Source organism: Lagopus muta, chromosome 4 (genome assembly GCF_023343835.1).
Source record: "Lagopus muta isolate bLagMut1 chromosome 4, bLagMut1 primary, whole genome shotgun sequence".
NCBI classification, from domain to species: Eukaryota; Metazoa; Chordata; class Aves; order Galliformes; family Phasianidae; genus Lagopus; species Lagopus muta.
The window spans coordinates 10869119-10891084 of record NC_064436.1 but is presented as its reverse complement, the minus strand read 5'-3'; the positions used below and the strand labels follow the sequence as shown (position 1 = coordinate 10891084).

Sequence of the window (21966 nt, the reverse complement as noted above, 5' to 3'; positions counted from 1 at the left end):
GGCAGGTATTAATTCAACATCTCTTTTGCTGAGTGGGACTCAGAGTTGCTGTTCAGTGCTTTAGTCAAGAGTATATATGCCTTAAGTAGAATAGTGGTATATGGAGGAGTCTTGCTCTTTTCTCCTTCGTTATCATGTTCTGTTCATGTTGTCTACCTTGCTATGTCCCATACTGCAATAAGTATTTTAAAAATACATATTGTATGTATGGATGTCTATGTATGGATGTGTATCTGCTGTCTTAAGTCAGCACCCAAATTATTTTCTTTCTGGATCTGTGAGGCTTAGTGTGTGATGTAAACCAATTTTCTAAATTCTCTGCAGAGCTCAATCACTTGAATAGCATGTTGGGTAAGCGATACAATGCGGGAGTTGCAAATCAGAAATCTCAGAATGGTTTGGCTTTTAATGTAGCTCAGTCCAGCTGGATTGTATGGCTGAGAACTTTTTTGGGGGGATGGTTTCAATTTGGTCTTGGGCTTTGAAGAGGTATTTTAATAGTGCAGTGTTTGGAATACATAAATGAGTTTCTTAGGGGGATACCCCTAGCTGTAAACAGAGGAAGGAAGCTGAGTAATCCTGTGGTATGTGAAATGGGAGACGTGAGCCTGTGTTCTTAATTCTGTCGCTAGCATACTGTGATATCAAAAGCATGTCACAAATGTTTTAGTTCTTTACTGCAAAGGCTTTGATTTTTATGGAATTACTCCTAGTGCATGAGATGAAGAATGTTTGTGTGCATTGCTAGAATCTGTGTAAAGTATTATGATGTTATGTAATCCACATTTCCTTTTAATAGAAGATAATGTGAAAAAAAAATCAGGCTTCTTCCATCTGTGCACCCTTTTTCCTTTTCCAACAATACTTGGTTACAAGGAAAGTTCTCTAACTAAATTGTCTTTTTTTATTGTCATTAATAGCTTTAAATAAAAATGCCAAGAAGCTGAGAATAATTTGGAGTATTTAGGAAACTCTAGCTTGTGTTGTTGCTGCAGAGGTGTTTCTGAAAGCTTCAACTTGAGTCCTTTGTTCTTGATTAGAGGAGATCCCCCCTTTTGGAAAATGCTGATGGCTACTTGAATATTAAGACTAGGCATTCTAACAGAGTGGGGAAAGGAAATGCTGCTTTTTTCGCCAGTTATGATGCTAGTGGGCTACCAGTGATGTAAAAAATGGAGATCTCATCCTAGTTACTTCTGCTTGACTGGGCACACTTAACTCTTTTTTTTTTTTTTTTTTATTTGAGAAAAACAGAATGAACGCTACAGGCAAAAGTAACTGACCAGTGCAGGATGTTGAAATTTTCATTGTTACTTGCTGCTGGCCTTGCTGGGGTGTAAGATGGAAGAGTTGCAGATTTTCCCCTACCCCTTCTGTGTACAGAATCATGAGCACAGTGCAGCAAGAATAATTTAAACACAATTTCTCAACAGCTAAACCGAATAATGGAATCATAGAATTGGTCAGATTGGAAAAGACCTTAAAGATCATTAAGTCCAACCACAACCTAACTGCACTACACGAGCTCTAACAGCCCTCCGCTAAATCACATCCCTGAGCACCACATCCAAAGGGTTTTTAAACACATCCAGGGATGGTGACTGAAACACTTCACTGGGGACCCCATTCCAGTGCTTAACAATCCTTTTTGTAAAGAATTTTTCCTTGATATCCAACCGAAACCTCCCCTGGCACAACTTGAGGCCATTTCCCCTCATCCTGTCACCAGTGAGAAGTGACCGACCCTGCTCTTGCTGTAAGCACCTTTCAGGTATTTGAAGAGAGCAATAAGGTCTCTCATCAGCCTCCTTTTCCCTAGACTAAACTAAGCAGCTCCAGTTACTGCAGTCTCTTCTCGTAGGCCATATTCTCCAAGCCCTTCACAAGCCTCGTTGCCCTTCTTTGGACCTGCTCCAGCACCTCAGTACAGAATGGGCATTGATGGAATTGGTGAATCCAGCACCTCAATGTCTTTTCTGTACTGAGGTGCCCAAAACTGAACACAGTACCCGAGGTGGGGCCTCACCAGTGCTGAGTGCAGGGGCAGATTACTTCCCTAATCCTGCTCACTTCTCCATTCCTGATACAAGCCAGGATGCCATTGGCCTTCTTGGCCACCTAGGTACACTGTTGGCTTATATTCAGCCAACTGTCCATCGCCAGATCTGTATGGCATTTCTTTATCACACTCAAAGGTTTATAAGCGCATAGTAATAAAGTTAGGAGAGACAGAATGATTTTTCTAGTCGTCTTGTGGCGAGAGTTTATCCTGCAGTGAACTGGAATGTGGCACGGAATTGGTACCCAAAGCACTGTTGTGGCTCCTGGGTCTATTAGCTTTTTGTTACAGGAAAAAATATTTTGAAGTGCAACTTCTGTTGGCTGTTACTGTGGATGATGATAAAAAGAGTATGACTTGAGCTGCCTTCATGTAATAGCCACCTTTAATTAACTTGTTTCTGTGTATAACCTTCAACACAATAGTTAGAATTGTCCTATTTTGTTGTTGTTTGCCCCCTGGAGGGACCGTTACTTTTTTAATTTGCTGCTGCCTGTTTGTAGTTTTCACGTGTGTTGTTACTGCGTGTTTAAACAAACTAACACACAGGCATGTCTTTTTGGGGTAGTTGTTGGCTTTTTTTGGTTCTGTTCTGATTTTAAACATGAAATATGAGTATCAGACTCTCCTGGTATATTACACAAGAATTCTTGTAATTTGCTGGAGATCAAAGCCATATTTATGGAAATGTTCTTCAAACGTGCAGAGAACAGAGCTTATTATCTGCAAATAATGAGTAGGAAAGTCAGGACTGGATTACTGTCCTGACAGTAACTGAATTCAATTACTCAACAGTCATTGAATTCAGGCCGGTGGCTGCATTTTCTGGGAAATGGAATATGTAGTATAAATACAGCAGTTAAATATTTGTACAACAAAGAATTGGTATGAAATCATACTGTAAACACTGGCATATAACATTCAGCAGTATTTTTCTACATGCTGTGGCTCCTATTGAAGGGGAGATGAAGGGCCTAATTATGAACTCTTATCATTTTTGAATTGGAAACCCTGAAGGTCCAGTTTCAAAGGCTGTATAAAGAGAGGCTGCAGATGTCTATGTTCAGAAAAACGCAGAGGGGACTTGGCTTTGTCATGTGAACTTGATGACCAAGAACTGTCTACTGCAGGTCAAGAGTAGAACTTAGTTCAGTTTCTCATTACCGAAGGAAAATAATGTAAATGTAGAAAGAGGTAGAAATATTTTCTGAGAATAGCTTCAGCATAACTGTGGTGATACCCAGTTTCTCGGGAGCGAGTCTATGTGCTGTATTGGCTCTGTGCCCCAGGGCAGCCTTTAGTTCTGCCCTCCACGCAAGAGGGATTGCTTTGCTGGGTGGTTCATGGGCAGCCAATAGAGTAGGAGTCACAAAGAATGTGTTGGAACTTTTTGTTATCAGCAGAGGATGTGAGAAAGGGGAGAAAAAAGTGAGAGGAAAAAATATTGCTGTTAATACAATTAAAATGCGTAACTGGAAGTGGCTTTTGTTGTTGCCTGTTTGTATGGAAGCACTGCTGGAAATGCTCAGGAAGTGTGGGTTTCTTAAAAGCTATCTGCTAGGAGCCATAGCTTATCTTTACAGAGAAATGTTGTCAAGATGAAATGATGGTCATTTTGCTGATTTTACTTACTGGAAAGAATAGTTCACTGCGATAACACCGTTATTTCAATGAATCAAAACAAGAATAATAGCTATGCTCTTGAGAGATCTTAAGCTTCTGTAGCTCAGTAGATTAAAAAAAAAAAAAGATTAAAAAAATGAGTAATTCTTTGTAATTTGATAAAACTGATTTGGGATGAGGAAAATAAAAGTCTGGTAGACTTGACTTGAACCATTTTGTTTGCAGTTCCTTTTCAAATATGTGTTGGTAGCTGTAGTACTGGCAAGGAGGTCCCTTGAGGGTAGACGCTTGTAAAGTTAAGTTTATGATTATAAAAGGGCTTTTGTTCTATGTAGAAACACTGCAGGATTTGATTGTTTGTGGCCATAGAACTAATACTGGAAATGGTGATGGTGACTCTCGTAGCTGTAGTTTCATACTGTTATTTGGGAAACGTTAAGTTTATTTAAATACAAATTGTGCAGTGCTAGTATTTTCACATACAAACTGAAGTTAAAAGTCAAGTAGGCTTCGTGGTTTGGATGGTCCATGGAAGTCACAAAACTGATGTACCAAACAGGAGGCCTGATGCATGTCCTTCAGCAACAAATGGGTCTTTTAAAAAAGACTTCCAACAGCTGAGTTTAAAAATAAAATCACTAAAAGGAAAATACTTTTTTCTAATAATGTGATTTCTGTGCTTGTTCTTTACATGTTATACTGAGACGTTATGCTTCAATTGTAATGCTTAAAAAATGAAATGGAAACTACTGCAAACTTCAGAGTTAGACACTTGGTAATGAAGAATTGGAAAGAGTGGAAGTTTGGCATAGCAGCTCAGGAAACTCTGAGGAAGTGCATAAATCCTGGAAAACTGCTTCTGCTGTGTGACCCTTACTTGTACTGCCAAGGATGAGATGTAAATATCAACTTCCCTCTGCAGGGCCTTGCAGTACTCTTCATTAATCTATTTGGTGAGGGAAGCAAAATTATTATCTTCTCTGGGAAGTAGGTACATTGCAGCTGGCATATGAGTTTTGAAGTAAAGCAGGATCTGGGTGTTTTGTGGGTATCGTGTAATCTAAATCATTTCTTAATTACAGAGGCTAAAAATACCATTCCTTTTGTCTTTTAGTGAGAGATGGCGGTGTGTTAAGTGAGTTGCAGGAACACAGGATTTCACCACAGGAACTCTTCCTATACACAGTTTTCATGGGAAGTAATTGACATTTGTGAAAAAGAAAAATGCTACTTGAGAGAAAAAGTGAACAGCTAAATGGAACTGTGACAGTAGAATCAAAAATGGTGGTGACAGAAAGGACGGGGAGCAGTGTTGACATTCTAGACTGATGTGCAGAGAATCCAGTAGCCCATGCACTCAGTTCTGGAGAGTGGGGGTTTTTGGCTTTAAGCTGATATGTTCAAGATGGTACATTAGGTGTTAACATTCTAGAGATTAATGTAGATCAGAGAAGAGTTTTTGTAATATCACAGATAAACAGCTTCTAGATTTTCAAGTATTTGCTACTTTGTGCATTGATTAAGCTTCTTCTCTCCTCACAGAGGTTTAAAAGTTGTCATTTTTGTGTTCATGAATTCTTGAAATTTGTTCAGTGGATTTTGGTTTTAACTCTTACAGATGGTGAGGAGAACAAATATCCTGTAAAGCAAACGTGAGATTTCTTAGAATTTCGGTGGACCTTCATAAGCTCTTAAACTGTTCCTCTTGAGATAGGTGCAACTGCGAACTGCTCACAGGCTTGCAAAGTAATTGTGGTGTGTAGAATGATGCACAATTCTTTGCCTTTCTGTGCCGTGATCTCTGTGTAGGAGGATGAGAATTATAAGCTGCAGTGTTGTAATCAGACTTGTCATACGTATTTTATTAATCCAAATACTGTCTTAAGCTGAAGTTACATATGCAGTTTGAATCAGAACCTTCTAAAATGTTCAGTTCTTATATTTAAATGCAGACTTTAAAATAAATTCAGCTATGTTTTCGTTTTTGTAGGGAGTGAGGTAACAAAGAACATTAGCGTGGATTTTATTGCTATAGTATTGTTTCAAAAGTAAGATAAATTGAATTTTATAGCGTTCTTGGTGCTGATTCTGAGATTGTATTGATGCTTATGCTGACAAGTTTTAAGTTCTTGCGGTAGTATTAAATTAGTTATTGTTTTAAAGGTCTTTTCATGCTTAGAACTGAGCAGAATGACTTCACTGAATGATAGAATGCGATAGAAGGAAACGATTCTGTTCTAGACTGCTTCCGCTGAAGGTGTATAAATAAGCAATTTATGTACTTCATATTAATTTCCCATTTTTGCTCTTGTACCTCTTAGTAAAAAAACTATTACTTACCCTTATGTTTCGATGCAAATAGAAGAAATCCTAGTAAACGCACAAGGAAATTTTTGTTTGACTGATGTCCTGGTAGCTAAATTCTTAACCCTTTGGATATTTTAAATTATTTGTTTAATATAGTGTTTGGTTAGTAAAAACACTGGAAAGCATTGTGATTGTTTTGTTTCTTTAATTTATAACTGTGTACAAATAATAGAATAAATTTAGGCATGCTTTGCGGAGAGTTTTGAGTTTGGTGGGGGGTGGATTTCGATATTCATTACAAATGAATACCTATGGTATTTGTGCTGCATGAAATAAGAATCAAGATTGGTGAATATATGTGAATACAGGATTTTTCACTTGTTAGGAAGATGTGGTAACCTCTTGCAGGCAGCTTCTAATCATGTGGGAGAGCAGTGACATTTAGAGAGCAGTTTAAATGATGCATAAATCTAGGCTGCTTTCCTGAATGAAGACTGTTCGCTCCTCTCCTCCTCACCTCATTTCTCATGTTTCTCAGCTTGAGTTTGGAATACAAATAGGTTTTTGTAGTTTATTTTGCTGATAGTTTCACCATTTTGTATCCGTATTTCTTTGTGATATTCAGTTAATAATTCTTTCTGGTATTTTTGGAAAAAGCCAGTTGATAAGTACAATGTCTAACACAATCCTTATAACCTAATTATGTATTTTATTAATAGCTTAAAATGATCTGAAATGAGAACAATAAATAAGACCAAGTACTACGAAGAAGTATGGATCAGTTGGTGTGACTGACTGAATTTGAAATAGCAAAATAAGCTAGTGCTACATGTACATATGCTTATTTCCAGCTGATGCTGCTAGAGGAGGACGTGCAGTACTTAGGACTTACAACTGCTCTAATGTGACTGATACTGAATTTCATTTTCTGTGCATCTACTTTCTTGTCAGCTATTTTATCCCCTTTTCATTTGTTCCACTCCTAGGTGGAATAAATTACTGGCATTAAGTACAGTTCATTCAAATACCTCTAGTATTCATTGCCCTCATTACGTTCTAATCTTTTAGTCATTTGTAAATGTGGCTGTTACTGTTCTAAATAACCATCCTGACTAGCTGTAGCTTGGAAATTAAAAACCCCGTTTAGGGTCCCCATTTGGGTGTGGGGTTTTGTTTGTTTTGTATTCAGCTGTTGAATGTGGCCTTTTTTGACTTGGGAAATTTCATATATTTATTTGAAAAGTAGGCATGTGAGCCTTTACATTCATGCTAAATTAGTTTGTCTTGACATGCATACTAAAATTAGATAAAGATTCACGCATTTTATTCAGAGTGGTTTTGTGTTGCTCCCAGTGTTAGTTAAAGGGGAAGTTTGCAAGATGACTTCAGGCAGCTTCTGTAATCATAATGATAGAGGCAGAGTATCTGTAATTATTTATACAGAATTTATGTATGTGTTGTAAGAAGCTCTATAAACACTGTTCATTATTTTATATATAAGTTATTCTTTGTGGCATACATCTTCTTCACTTTCAGATATGTGAGTTGTAAAGGGGAAATCTCTGAATATTAACTTACAGGATCTACCATCCTGTCAGACTACATAGGATATTGTGCTGTTCAAGGCATTACATCACAACCTGTCCTCAGGCTGAACAGATTACCATACATTGACATAATAACTATGATGCATGTAACTCATCTTGTATTTAAATGCTTTCCTTTTATAAGTAACTTTTCACTGTGCCAGGGAGTAAGAGTGTACTCTGTGTGGAGGAAGAAACGTGGAGAAACTGTAGGCTCCTCTGTACTTGGGTAAAGTGTAGATGAACACCACTGAAATGAAGCCTGTAAGACTTGCTGTGTTTCTTTGCTTGAATGTGACCAAGCTATTGTTGAGAAGTTGACAATTAAAATTACTTCGATTCTCAAGACTACTTTTAGAAGTATAGTCTACGTGCAGTGTATTAAGTAGAATCTCGTTGTTTTCAAGTCACACTTAAGACAACTGTAGTGTCTCTAGTCAGCCATTAACAACTTTGCAAATTATCATTATGTATGGGAGGATAGGTCTGCACCTTTGATTCATTTAGGAAAAAAAACCTGTTTATTAATCAGCATGACAGAAAAACATAACTGCTAAAATGTACTCGTTTGTTCTCTGTCGTTATTCTTCACTGAATGCACTGTCTAATGCATTTCTAATACTTATTTTGATCTGAGAACCAGTACTTAAAATACAGATATGTTCCCCGAGTCTGTATACGTAGGTGTGGGTCTAGTTCAGGAATTCATACTAGTGAGGAGGCTCAAACTAAACTGTTTTCTAATGAGCTGACTGGAGTTGGGTGCAGACTAGCTAGGGAAACTTAGTGACAGTATTTCTTCAAGAAAAAGAGTTTTTGTTCAGCAGCACTAGAATAAATGCCTTTCAAAATTTGATTCCCTCTTCTAGCGTGAAATCTTGTGTATCCTGAGATACAGTACTGACTTAAAATCTCTCCATCCTACGGCATTTCATGTTATTTGCTGAGGAGGTAAAGGGTGAGTCAGCAACTGCTATCATCTTAGCAGAGCACTGTTGGAAGCAATGAAGGATGCAATTGTGAAAAATAGTTCTGTGCATCAAAGGTGAAGGAACTGTGTGTGAAATATGAAAGAGTGAGGGGAATAGCTGTCACAGGAGTTTGTGCTGTAACTTCCCATCTCCTCGTTGTGGCAACTTAATAAGCTAGAGTATTGTGGCTGACAGCTGGATACCTCCCAGAAAATACCTGTCTGGTGGGCTGGAATGGAGATGGCATGACTTTGAAACATCAGGAAAGATCACAGAGAGGGTGTCTGTTCACTTACATAACTTATGCATACAGGTGAGGGAAATGATTGTCTGCCAAGTGTTTCAGATCATAGTCACGTGCTTTTTCTGTGAAAGTGACTGAATATAGTTTCATTGATGAAAACAATGAAATATTCTTAAATTTATCTCTGTTACAGCGTAGTATTGGGAAGAAAAGGAGTAGTGAGATGTTTGCTTTTGCGTTGAGTTGTAGGTACAAAAATAGGCCTTGGTTGCTGCAAAAGGTATAATAGACCACAGTGACACCTACGTTGTACCTGAAAAGAAGAAAGCATAGCTTAGGGGATATGAGATTTCCATCCTGAAATCATTTCTGAAGTCAGCAGTGAATTTCTGTTTTTAATAAAGAAATAAACCTTTCAGTTTCTTAGGAGAGAGAGGTCTGTATAACGGTCAGAGCAGCATCAAAGATTGTTTGTTTAAAGATGGCTGATGAGTAGTCTGTTTTGGTGTTTATATACTTAGTAGTTTAATTCCAGTTATGTAGGTTGAACTGCATAACTGCAATTTAGTCTAGGAACAAAATTTCTCAAATGAAAAGCTGCACTTGTATGTTTTTCTTTGCAGACAGTTTTGGAAGTCTTTATGTTTGGGTAGCTGGAAATGTTTGTTAGTAGACAGCTTCTGATAAGTCAGAAGAGGCATCTGCAGTCTTTTCCCAGGAGCTGCCAGAGGTTCTTGTGGGAAAATTTTTCTCCCCTCAAGGGTGGATTGTTAGCAATGCAGAGGAAGCATCAGGGGGCCCCGGACAGAATATTAAGTTGCATGTCAGAACTGGACTAATTCTGACCTGAAGGGTCATAATCTAGGGAAGAGATAGCTGTATGGGTTTGCTAAAATGGACTTTTAGAGATATATCCTGTGCACAAATGCAAAGAAAATAAGTTTGGGAAAGAATATTTAAGGTGTTTACTCCCGCTTGTCTAACCTGTATTTCTATGTCTTCTAGCACAGTAAATCTGATGAGAAATTTTAGAGTTGCCTGAATCAGAATTGAATTACCATCCACTAAGTAATATGGACACCAGACTCAGCCTCCTTACTGTATTTTAAATATTATCAGCAAATATCATAAGGTAACAATCCTAATTGAAAAGTCTGATTTTTCTTTGCTTCTGTGGGAATACATGCAAAAGGTGACCCACGTGTTTGAGCAATGTTTGACATGTGAAGTAGATTCTTCACCTCTTAAAGATATGCTGTCAGCTAAGGAAACAGTCTGCAAATCCGTTCTGAGGAGCTTGGAGTCAAGAATAATAGAAACAGGATGAATTACAGTTGTCTCCAAGTGTATGATGGTGCGTTTTCTGCTATCACAAGCATTTGAATTCATGCATTTGAAACAATTGAGATAAAGTAACAGTGCACGTAATGAGTTGATTACAGTGTAACTGAGCAGCAGATACAATACAGAGAGAGGGGCGAGCAAGATGCCCAGATGTGTCGAGGGAACTGCCTTCAATTTACAAAAGTTAGGCTTTTTCTCAAACCTGTGAATAATGTGACCATTTTTTGTTCAAGGAAGATGTGTTAGGACTGGACGAGATAAGATCATCTGAGGAATGGAAGCTTACGGTGTCCTCATGTTGGAGAAGCTTGGCTTATTATCCTAATCAAATGAAGTACAAGAGGGCGTACGATTTCTTTCCTAATACATCAAGAGACCAGTGTGAGGAAGAGAAAATAATTACTTAGCTAAAAGATCATATTGGCAGAAGAGCAAATGAATATGTGGTCTCTGTGAATAATGCTTGGCTGCAAATTAGAAAATGACTCAGAACTGTTATAGCAATCAACTTCTTAAATGACCTTCTGACCTTTCAGTCAGAAGAGTGAGAACAGAAATGGAAAGAATTCTGAGCTGTAATGCAAAAATTTTGTGCAGGGATTCTTATTATGTATTGTCTACAATTCTAAAAGATTGAAACAAATGCCCCCAGGGGTTGACAGAATGATAATAGTGTCTCCTGGAGGGACCTTAAGTAGGATGTGTACTGGAGATATGTCTGCTCCAGTAACAAAAAGTTTTAAATACTAGGTCCTTATAACTGGCTAGTTACTGCAAATAGTGTCGTTTTGAATTTAAACTATGATTTCTGAAGAACTTAATGTGATTTTTAAAGAAATAAATACAAATTGTGAAATGCAGTCTTTAGCATACTCAAAAATGCAATGTTTATCCTGCAAAGAAAAGAAAAGGTTCATTCTTAGTTGAAGTATTCAGAATCACAGTGCGATTTTACCTGCATTGATGCTAAAGTTCATGTTCTTATAATATTATTGAGCTGTCAAGCTCATTATTAAATCAGTCCAGCAGTATTTACCTTTATTTTTGTAGTGAATCGTATACTGAAGTGAAATAATTGACTACCTATTGGTCATACGCTCGTTGAATGCTTCTCACCATCCTTGGCTTGTAATCTAAGCACTTCTCTCAGGGGGGACTTGAGAGAGAGTACATGTTCTTTGGCTCTCTAGTATTGCTTTTTGGCACAGGTTATCTGATACTCATATGGAAATTAGTTTCTGGTTTTTTTTTTTTTCTGTAATATCCAGGTACCTCAGGCCCTGTGAGCAGTGTTGAATGCTTTCATTTTAGGAAGGTATTTTTCCCAGAAATTCGAGCTTGAACACTAGGGCTAGTCTGCAGCTTCAGGAAAGCAAGATGCTCAGACAGACGGACGATGAGACAGACTGAGCAAGACAGATCAGTCATATCTTGCTCAAGTAATATGCACAGCTTCATGAAGAAAAAAGGAAGTACCTACACTGTTTTCTTTTTTATTTTCTTGTCCTATTTTCATCATTATTCTGCTGTGAGCGTTCTTTGAGATGCATTTCTGTAACAGCTAGCTTTCCCTGGCTGCAGTTACCTGCTGCTTTTTTTGTGTAGTCTGTTTTGGTGATTTTTGGATAGTGCAACTGCAGTAAACTGCCTGAGGTATTCAGACTTGAGCAAGTAACAGCTCCCTGGTGGCTGGCCCATATAAACGAGGAGCCAAAGAAGCTTAGCAATGCTTCATCAGTGGCTTGCAGGCAGAATATGCCTGCTGTGATTTCTATTTCCTAGTGAAAATGCAGACGGAAAAAGGGCATCACAAGCATCCTGACTGGAGTTCTTTACTCCTTGGATTTTTGCAGATTGGTCTCTGTATGTGAAAGAATTTAAAAAAGTGTTTGTGATGTGGTTTCCTGAAATCATCATGGGGTAAAAAAGCAAGTGCCTTACTGCCTGACTGTAATAACCAGGTACTTGACATGTGATTTTTCTTTTACATTACAGTTATAACTTAGTAAATGCCCAGAATATCCAGTACTTACATACAGCTGGAGTGCTTTTTTCCAAATGATTAGGCTTTGTGAAAATGAGCTGAGAGATGGAGAAAATGCATGTATATAATTGAGTGGTCATTATATTGAATGATTTACTGCATTATTATGCTATTAATATGCTATTAATAATTACGGTGAGCCAGTGTTTTGCTACTGCCCCATCATAGCTGAATGTGTTGCAGCTAAAACCTCTGTGATTTTTCAGACTGCTGCAACTTGTAAACTGTCACTTGTAGGTGTTCCTTCACGTTTGCAAACTGTGCACTGAAACCACAGTGCAAAGGTCTTTGTAAGCAGCTGGTTACGAGTGAGTGATGATGATTTCATCATGCCGAACAAGAATTCTTTGAAGCGTTGGTCTGCATTAACTCTTGGGTGAGAGTCAATTAACTGCAGCACTATGTGGCATTTTCTTCTCCCTTAAAATCAGCGTACAACAGAAAGTGATAGTGCCAGAGTGTCTGAACTCCAAATCACAATAAAGAGCAAATTAATTACTACTAGTAGTAGAGCTTCTATTTTTAGTGATGCCAGGACTCAAATGTTAATTGTCTCTAACTTTTAAAGAAAGTTTTTGTTACTTTTAATCTCTTGCATGTCCTTACAGTTGACAGCCCTTTTTCTCAGGATAAGGAAGTTTTTTGAAATAAGCTAGAAAAATGAATCTGGTGCTTGTTCTATATACTATAAACTATTTTCTCCTTCCATTTTTCATTGCATACAGTGAAAACAGATTAAGATTATTTAGATTTATATGGCTAGATACTACAGCTTTTTCATATTTGCCTTGTCTGCAAGAGATAAATCAAATGTGGGCTTTTGTCTTCAAGGATTAGTTGTTTATTATATGAATTGCTTTGGAAGTGAGTAGACATAGGTATCATGCAGTTGTTATAACTGTGATTCCAAAGTGTGATTTTTCACTTCTGTATTTCAGTTTTGGGGCGTATGTAATCTTAAACTTTGTTGGAGGAGAGCATGCCTTCAGTGCAGCCGTTTCTCTAGTTGGCTGTGTGGTAATTTCCAGACTAACAGTGTCAGCAACTGAAGCTGAGAGCAATGCTGAGTTTGGCCTTAGACCCAAGTCCTGTGAAGTCCTGAATTGCACTGCAGTGGACCATTATTTAGATAGGGCCTGCATCACTTCCACCATGGTATGGTGCAAGACAGCGTAGCTTCGATACGACTGACAATTACACTGAGTCAATAAGCCTTGGTGGTCTTAGCCAGTTCTTTGTAGCATGTCCCAAAGCAATCAGATGCACAGAATTTACTGTCCCTTGGCACAGTCCGCCTCTTCCACTTGGACGCTGTGGGAATTGCATGTCTATTGAAATACCTCACTTAGGGAAGAGTTCCTATGTAATTTGTTATTTCTGAACTGCGGTTTTCAATTTTCTTTTGAAGGTGAATCTGATCACAAGCAGTAAGTAAATTAAAAATTTGTTAAAAATTCAAATCAGATATCTAATTTCTGCTTGCACCTAATACATCCGGTTTTCTGCACTTAAATGAGGAGGCATCTCCTAATGCTTGTTCTGTGCCATGTTGACAAATGAAGTGCACCTACACCTCTTCATAAAGAGTGCAAGGTGCAGCCTACACAGAGAAGCCAGCAGGAAGATACTCAGTTGCAGAGAAGCTGCGTAGGAAAGCAGTTTAGGATGACTCTTAGAGACTAAGATCATTGCATTTTCTATTATCTTCAAATTCCTTCTTCTAAAGTGTGCCTGTAGGCAGTACCTAGTCTCACTGCTGCACAAACAAATGCTTCTGACTCCGCACCCTGCGAGGTAATGTAATCTCCCACTACCTGTGAAAAGTACCAAAATGTATGCAAGTATACCAGCCTTTCTGCTTGACCCTTTCAGGTAAAAAGCAGCTGATGCTGTCATTTCATATACAGCACGTGGTGGAGACATGCAAATAGTTAAGGAGAGTGTGTTTTATGCCACTGAAAAAGAACTGATTAAGGTTGATATAATTTCTGTATCTTCTACTTCTGTTTTAATTTTAACGCTTGTTAATCTCTCTGCCTAGTATCTTTTCCATTGGGACTGTAGATCCTTGCAATATTAGATGCTTGCCTATTGGGGAAAATATTTTCCTCTTTACTTTACGTGGATTCTTAAAAAAAGTTATGTAATAATGCTTGGAGAATTTGCATTACATCCCCCGTAAAAGCTGACAAGATATTGATGGAAGTGTTGTACTTTGCTCACTTTTATGTTGATTGAACTATTCAGCAAATTGCTGGTCTGTTTGTTGAAAGTGAATGTTTCTCATCTGTATCTTTTTTTAGAAATAAGTTTTCTGTAAACAAGCAAGTGTGATGCCCCATGCAAGGTATGACTGTACAATACACTCATTTGAACAAATGGAATGTAAAACGTGCTCACCCTTTGGAAAAAAATGCTGATTTTTGTAATCAGCGCTACTGCTATGTTTGTGATAAGCTGGCTTCTGAGTGCCCGAATTGGACAACTTCTTCCCTCTGTCACTGCAGTGCACATAACAAAAGCAAATTCTGGAAAGACCAATGTGATTTTGCCTTGGCTGGTGTTCTTGTAATGTTCGATGTTCAGGCATGTTGGAATGGCATGTATCTTATGCAAGCCCATTGATATTGTAGAACCTAGTGCCACTTAAAGCATTTTCATCCCTTCTAGCACACATATGTGAAGCTACCACTTGTGTAAGAAGAGTTATAAAGCAATGTGGTCGCTCTCTAATGGCTGGTGGTGCAGCATAGCTGGCAGGTGGGTGGGAACAGCGTCCTTGTGAGCTTTCTGTGGAGTTGTGGTGGTTGTGTTAGCAGAGCTCAGTGTTTGCCTTTGATGCCAAGAGGGCTGTGAGGGGGAAGAAAAGTGCAAATGCTCACTATCCCTGAGCAGCTCCAGATGATATAAAGGTAAGATGTCTGCGTAGGTTGTGCTCTTGCACCGCTGCTGGAGTTGCACCAAGGCGATGAAATTGAAGGCCTTCCTGGCACAGTCTAGTTCTAAAGAGTTCAAGTCAAATTTTCTGCGACTTTGTTCAGTGGACGTCACCAATGTTTTGTCACACCTGGAGAAAATCTGGTTGTTGTGAGGCGCTGGGTGGGTTACAGGACAGGGCAACTTAACAGCCAGCAACAGTAAGTGCAGGGAGTTCACTGAAAGCTGTGGGGGATTTGAGGTTGAGTAACTGAGTAAAGAATGTAGCATTATTTCTTGGCAGAACTTAGGTGCCTTTTGAACTAGCCCTTCAGTCACTAACCGAAACACCAGGACTTCAATTAGGCGCACACAAAAGTTTTACAAATAATAATTCTTCTGTCTTCTGAACTCTTGATGGCATGCATGGATCTGGCTTAGTGCTGTGATTGACCGGAAGAAACATTCCTTAGCAAAGGCAGCTTCATATGATAAAAAAAAAAAAACAAAAAAACAAAAACAAACAGGTTATTAAAGCTGAATTTAACATCTATACCTAGAGAAGTTTGATGCTTGGATGTCTGATCTGTGCACTAAAAGTACGGGTTAGATACTCGTTGTTCTGTGTATGATACTGGACTTATGGAAACATATAAGGTTAATTATAAATTGTCACCACTCCGTGCCCCAGTGTTTTTCCTGGTGTTGCATACTGTACTATGCACAAACCGTTTTAATATTCCAAGAAGTACTAGAATACTCATTGTAAATGTTTTCTATTTGACCTAGGTCATAAGATGTATTTCTTAATTACTTTTTTGATCTCTTCATACATATGATATCTCACAAGGTAAGATGGAATCGTGTGTTATTCTAGGAAAGTTAAATCTTCTACCACTTCTGAATAATCTCGCTGTTCAAAGGTTTGCGTTTTGCTTAGGAAAATCTGGAGCACATAAGGAGAAGACAGAATTTACGGTAAAATAACGAGTGTCTGGGATTGAAGTCTACCTTTATATTTCTATCTTGTAGTTTTACAATACCGCTGGGTACATTAGGGAACGCTAGTTTATGACAAGCTTTAAAAAAATGCAACAAAACAGCTTGTTTGATCAGGTGATAGAGGAGGAGAATATTTGCTTGTGAAAATGCTTCTCATTTTTCTGCTTGTCCTTGCATTTTGTGTATTGAGTTTAGAGCTAAGGGATTATTTTCTGTCTGTTTACAAGCTATCTGCCTTTTGTATTTCTAATGATGTGTACCTGGGCCTGTGGAGACACCTCATCATGTACTTTGATAGTTGTAGTATTTTGAGCAATTAAATATGTTTGGGGACCTACACTAATAGACAATATGAAAGGGACCAAATTATAGCTCCCGTATATGACTTCTCTTTTTAATGAATATTTTAAAACATACCTCTCAAGATAAACCGAACAAAAAACAATTCCAAAAAAAAAGGTAAGTAAAAATAACCACCACACATACTTAAATCACAAATCCAGTTTCCCTTCAGCGGAGATATCTTTGATATCTTAAAGTGGCTTAGTCAAATACCAGGATTACGAAATATAGTACTCATGTACATCTGGCTGTCTGACTATTGGTTGGAAGGCAATCTTCTGTAGGTCATTCCAAAGGTAATACCTCTTATTTCCAAGGAAACGACAACTATGAAGAGCACAATAGGACTGATAGAGAGAACTCTCAGCTACAAAATGCCATTTTTCAATGTGGTCATTACCATTAGTTCTGCATTTTCACCAGTGGTGTGCCAGGGTCTGCAAGTCATTCTTTTAAAAAAAAAAAAAAAAAAAAAAAAAAATCTAAACCAGCTGAAGGAATACACTGTTTACCAAATGCTATGATGGTGTTGTTGTTAAGTACACATTGCCCACACAGCCCAACTTTCAATGCATTAGTGTTTTGTTTATCGTCTCCGTAAATGTACGGCAAGAAATAATGAATGTCAGTGGTTGCAGTGTTTTCCACGTGTAAGTATTCACTGAGACACCTTTAATTTATATGCTCTTCCTTGTCAGATGCTGTTCTGTCAGACTGCCCCTCTGCTGCTATCTGTTGCATGGCAACAAAATGCAAGAGGAGGTTCAGCCTTTATGCTGTACTACCTCTTGCTCTGAGGGCTGACATAATGAAATAGGACATATTACTTTCAGAACAGTTTTTTTACACACATACATCCCTTAAAAATCTTCTCTAATATATATAGAAAACATTAAAAAAAGAAAAAAAAAATACACGAGTCCTTCTCATTTTTGGAAAGTAACAAAAAAAAGTTTGACTTTTTTTTCTTCTTCCTCTCAGGTCCACACCACTGTCCTACCTGATCACAAGGAGCCAAGAACAGATGTTGGAGTAAGCAATTTTTGTATATTAGTGGATTTTTCACCTCATCAAAAGACGCAGACGTAAAGGAGAAATGGCATTCTGCTTAAACTGCTAAACAGGAGCTGGCAAGCTTGGTTTTTTAGAAAAAGTTGATTTAAGTGAATAATGAATCAAGGGAGGGGCAACGTACTTGTTGATTGATGTCATCCCATTCACTAATTGTTTTCAGTTGAAATTATCCTGAGGCAAGCACAGCTACCTAGACTTCTTGCTACTTGCCATACAAGCCATCTGGATTGAGAGCACAGAATTGCATTATCTGAATGAGCCTTGCCAGTCTCTTTCTCATTTTTACATGCAGAGTATAAACAGTGCGGAATATAAATAGTCCTGCCAGTCTGGTCTGTTTTTGGCAAAGATATTGGGATTTCTTTTTAGTTTTTGAGAAAGCTACAGTTTCCCAGATAATATGCAGGTTACTGGGGGTAGGAAACATTAGTCCTGCTAGAGCTGAATAGAAGACCAAACAGGATGTGGGGTTTTTATGTTGTGAGTCTTAGGTGCTGAGTTTCCTGCATGATCCGGGCTTCCTTAGCAGAGTTTCCAGCACTTCAGCTACTGTTCAGAAAGCCTGTAACTTGGCAGCACTTACAGGCTAAGTGAAATAATCGACGTGTTTCATCTTCTTAGGTAACTATTACAGAGACTTTTTTCTTTGGCTAGGTGGGATAATTCATCAAACTAGTCAAGACTCATATTTTCAGATAAATAAATACAAGTATTCCACTAGCAAAATTATGTTGGAATATTGCTCTGTAATTGGAATTACAGCAGCTGTTTTGTTTAAAGTCTAATTTTCAAGTGCTAAGTTCATTTGGTTTGTAGACTGCCAGTTTAGGTCCCCAGGGTACACGATTTCTCTCCAAATCAGTTCGAAAAAATTTATGTCCAGCATCACTTAAAATTAGACTCCTTAAACTCTGCATTTTGGTCATGGAATTTTTCACAAGTGAAGTTAAATTTGCTAGTAATTCCTAATTGCTTTGCTGTATAAAGGAAGCTTTGTTATAAATAAGCATAAGAATATGAGACAAGAAAATAAGTGGATTTATTGTTTTTTAACCCCATAAAATTATTCCACTTCAATTTTGTGATTCTGGAGAGCTAGATGAAGCACTCAGAGATGGTTAGTGGATATAGTGCCCAAAGCTCCTAAATTATGTGAAAGGACTGTGTGGTCACCTCTTAACCTTGATCATATGAGGATTCCTACTACGGATTCTGCAATGGATTTGTAGTCTGTTGTACCGGAAAAAGAAGCACCAAACTTGTATCAGTTTTCTTTGTGCCACCACAGTTTTAACGGAAAAAATGCTGTCATGACTGATCTAAAGGAAGATGGAAATGTCTGTGTGTCTACTCTAGCAAGACTGTGCATCACACCTGGATGTATTGCTAACAAGTATATGTTTCACTTGGCAGTGAAAACTAACCATGATCTTGTCATTTTTCATGATAAATTTTGTATATGCTTTTATTTTGGCTTCTTGTCTGTCCAGCATTTCCCAAATCCACTGTTTTCCCAGCCTTCCTTAGACTCTTAGCTTCTGTCATTTTTCCTCTTCTAGTTAAGTGCCAACCAAAACACAGGAAATGAATTACTACCTATTTTAAGCCTGTATTTGTGATAGGAATAAGCCATAACAGTTGATCTAGCTTATCAAGTGAAGTCTGTTGTTGTGGCTTACGTAAATTGGGGATTGGGATTTAAACAACATGCATGAAAATATATTGTAGTATAGATAAAAGAATGCCTATATTATTATATAATAATATATATACTGAGGTCTATACAAGAAATATTTAAATGTGTATTTATTGCCATATGTAAATATTCAATATTTAGCTGAGCATTCTTGAAAGAAAACAGACTGCAGGGTTCTTTTTGTTTATTTTTGTTGCTGTTTTTTAACCAGAGGAAGATGTTTACTCAATAGTAACAAATCCTCATTTTCGCCAGGTTTGCAGTTGGGCTCTGCATCTTGTGTGTTGATTTTACATAAGAGCAACTTGATTATTCTTGAATTTGAAGATCCAAGACTCTGTATAGTTTTCAGTGGTATTTTATTTTGATTTCAACTGTGTAGTGAAATCAGGGTAGAATAATAAACACAAACGTGTTTTTTTGATAGAATTTGCAAAAATGCAAAATAAAATAGTTAAAAGTTATTTATGACAAGCAGTATTCAGTTGTATATTGCAAAATAAATGCGTAGAAGCTGATAATAGACAGTTCTCTCTACCTTTGTTCCTAGGTCAAGGCCAACACTGGTTTATTTGACTAAATCAGATTGTAGTATTAGGTAGTGGAGTATGAGCAGAGGGTAAAAAGTAATGAAAAGCCAAGGAAGATGAATTCCTCATTAGTTTTACTTGGACCCATTTCTCCAGCATATTCAGGTCTCTGTGAATGGCTTCCCTTCTCTCTAGTGTATTGACTGCACTGCTCAGCTTGATGTCATCTGCAAACTTGCTGAGGGTGCACTCAATTGCATCGTGTATGTCATCGGTGAAGATGTTGAGAAGCAGACCCAAGGCCCTGAGGGATACTGCTTGTGACAGGCATCCACCCTGACATTCATCACAACCATTTGGTTACTACCAGCCAACCAGTTCTTAGTCCATCAAACAGTCCATTCTTTAAATCCATACCTCTCCAATTTAGAGGGAAGGAAGGAAACGAGTATTTACAAACACTGCTATAAACTAGAGAAATACAGCATTTCTATTAAAGAACATTTACTGAACTCACTTCCTAGCAAATACATAGCAAAGTAACTTCATAGTAAATACATACATGTCAGAGTGGTTCTCAAGAAAGGGAGAAGTTCCTGCCTGTTAAGCCAGTATTTAACAAATTTGTGGTAATCATGTTACGGCTACGTAACAATTTTCTACCATATAATGTGTTAAATTAGTATGCAGGAATGTTTCTAGGTACCAAGGAAAGATTTGAAGACCAAAAAAGTAACAATTAAAATTTCAAAAATTTCAACAATAGAGATTTTTTTTTTTCATTCTGCTTCATTTTGTAGCGAAGCTTCCTGGGCTGTACGACTTTTACAGTAGGAGACTTGGTGAAGTCAAAGGAACAACAGTTGACCCTTACCCTCAGGTAAGTGTTTTCATCTGTTGTAAACCAGATCAAGTAAATAATCCATGGCATTTGATATTCCTGATTGACTGTTTGAAACTCCGTATTCCTTTGCTGATGTTAGATATCAGCCTTAAGTACTTATTTTTCTACCATATACTAACGCAAAAAGAAATACCTGTTATTTAATTTTATTGGAAACAGTAATTTTTTGGTGTAAGCGTATGGAGGAATTTCAGGGAAGTATTTTGTTTCACAGTCTCCATTAGAAAGGAGTGCAAGATTCTCAGTTAGGTTTCATATGTGTGTCTTAAAGAATAGGCATTGTACAGTTTGCTGGTTTAATTACTAGCCATATTTAAAGATGATGGATGTAATGAGTTAAGTCTTTTCTCAAGTGTGAAATAAGTGCAATAACCTAACCTCATCATTACTTGCAGCCAAATGTCAGTGGGGTTTGATGTACAACACTGTTCAGTGACATAACACTTAACAGCAGGAGAGTCATGACCAATGTTTGAAAACTAGGGTTGTGCTGAATAGATATTTACTAAAGCTCAGTACTGACGAATACAGTTTTCACCTTTAGTGCTGGCTTATGGTTATAAAATACATTAAGATAGGAACAAAAGCTATTTTAAGATAAGGGAAACATTTTAGCTTGTGATGTTTCAGTATGAATTCATTGGATTCAGACATGGTATTGGAGCCAGCCTTGAGTTCACTGTTGAAAGTGCAGTGTTCAGTGGCGTTGTCATAGTTCCATCATGTCAAAGTGTCCTCATTTTTGAAAGGAAACTTTTTGACATACTTTTTCTATTACTGTACCAGCCTTCTTTTGTAGCATTGATTGTTCGATATATATTTAACTTGCAGGGAGAGGTTAAAATGCCTTGATGTCACTTTCACCCAAATACAGAAAATGCCACATATACCAAGAGGATAACTTGAATTTTTTTTTGACAAAACGGGTTTGGATAAAATGTGAACTGAAGGAAATGTTTACTTAAATAAATACCAATTTAATGTTTGTAAAAATTTATTCTTAGAGGATTTCAAATTTTCAAGGTCAGTTTTGCAGTTGTTTAAGTACGTCACCTTTGTTTCTTTGACTTTCTTATCAAGCAATCACTATAAAATAATACATACATGTATGAACTTTTCCCCATTAGAATTCAGAATTTCTGTACAGCCAGTTTTAGCAAGACTCCATCCTGAAATGATTTCGTGGCTGCTTCATGTCATTGTCATCCACCCCAGGAAGTAGATAAATGAGTAAGGTGAATCTCGCAAAGATTTGAGGGGAAATGTTAAGCTGAAATACTAGAAACAGAGAATGGATTGAACATTGCAGGACTTCATTTATTTA

At 37.6% G+C, this 21966-nt stretch overlaps 1 protein-coding gene across 10 annotated transcripts in view; it reads left to right on the top strand.

The window, feature by feature from the left end:
* The window catches only part of INPP4B (inositol polyphosphate-4-phosphatase type II B), a 271956-nt gene that overhangs the window by 146018 nt on the left and 103972 nt on the right, over positions 1 to 21966 (top strand). For all 10 annotated transcript variants that reach the window (XM_048941067.1, XM_048941064.1, XM_048941065.1 and 7 more), the window contains 2 exons: positions 17420 to 17470; positions 20539 to 20618. In XM_048941067.1, the coding sequence (XP_048797024.1) occupies positions 17420 to 17470; positions 20539 to 20618 (131 nt within the window). The remainder of the gene's footprint in view (positions 1 to 17419; positions 17471 to 20538; positions 20619 to 21966) is intronic.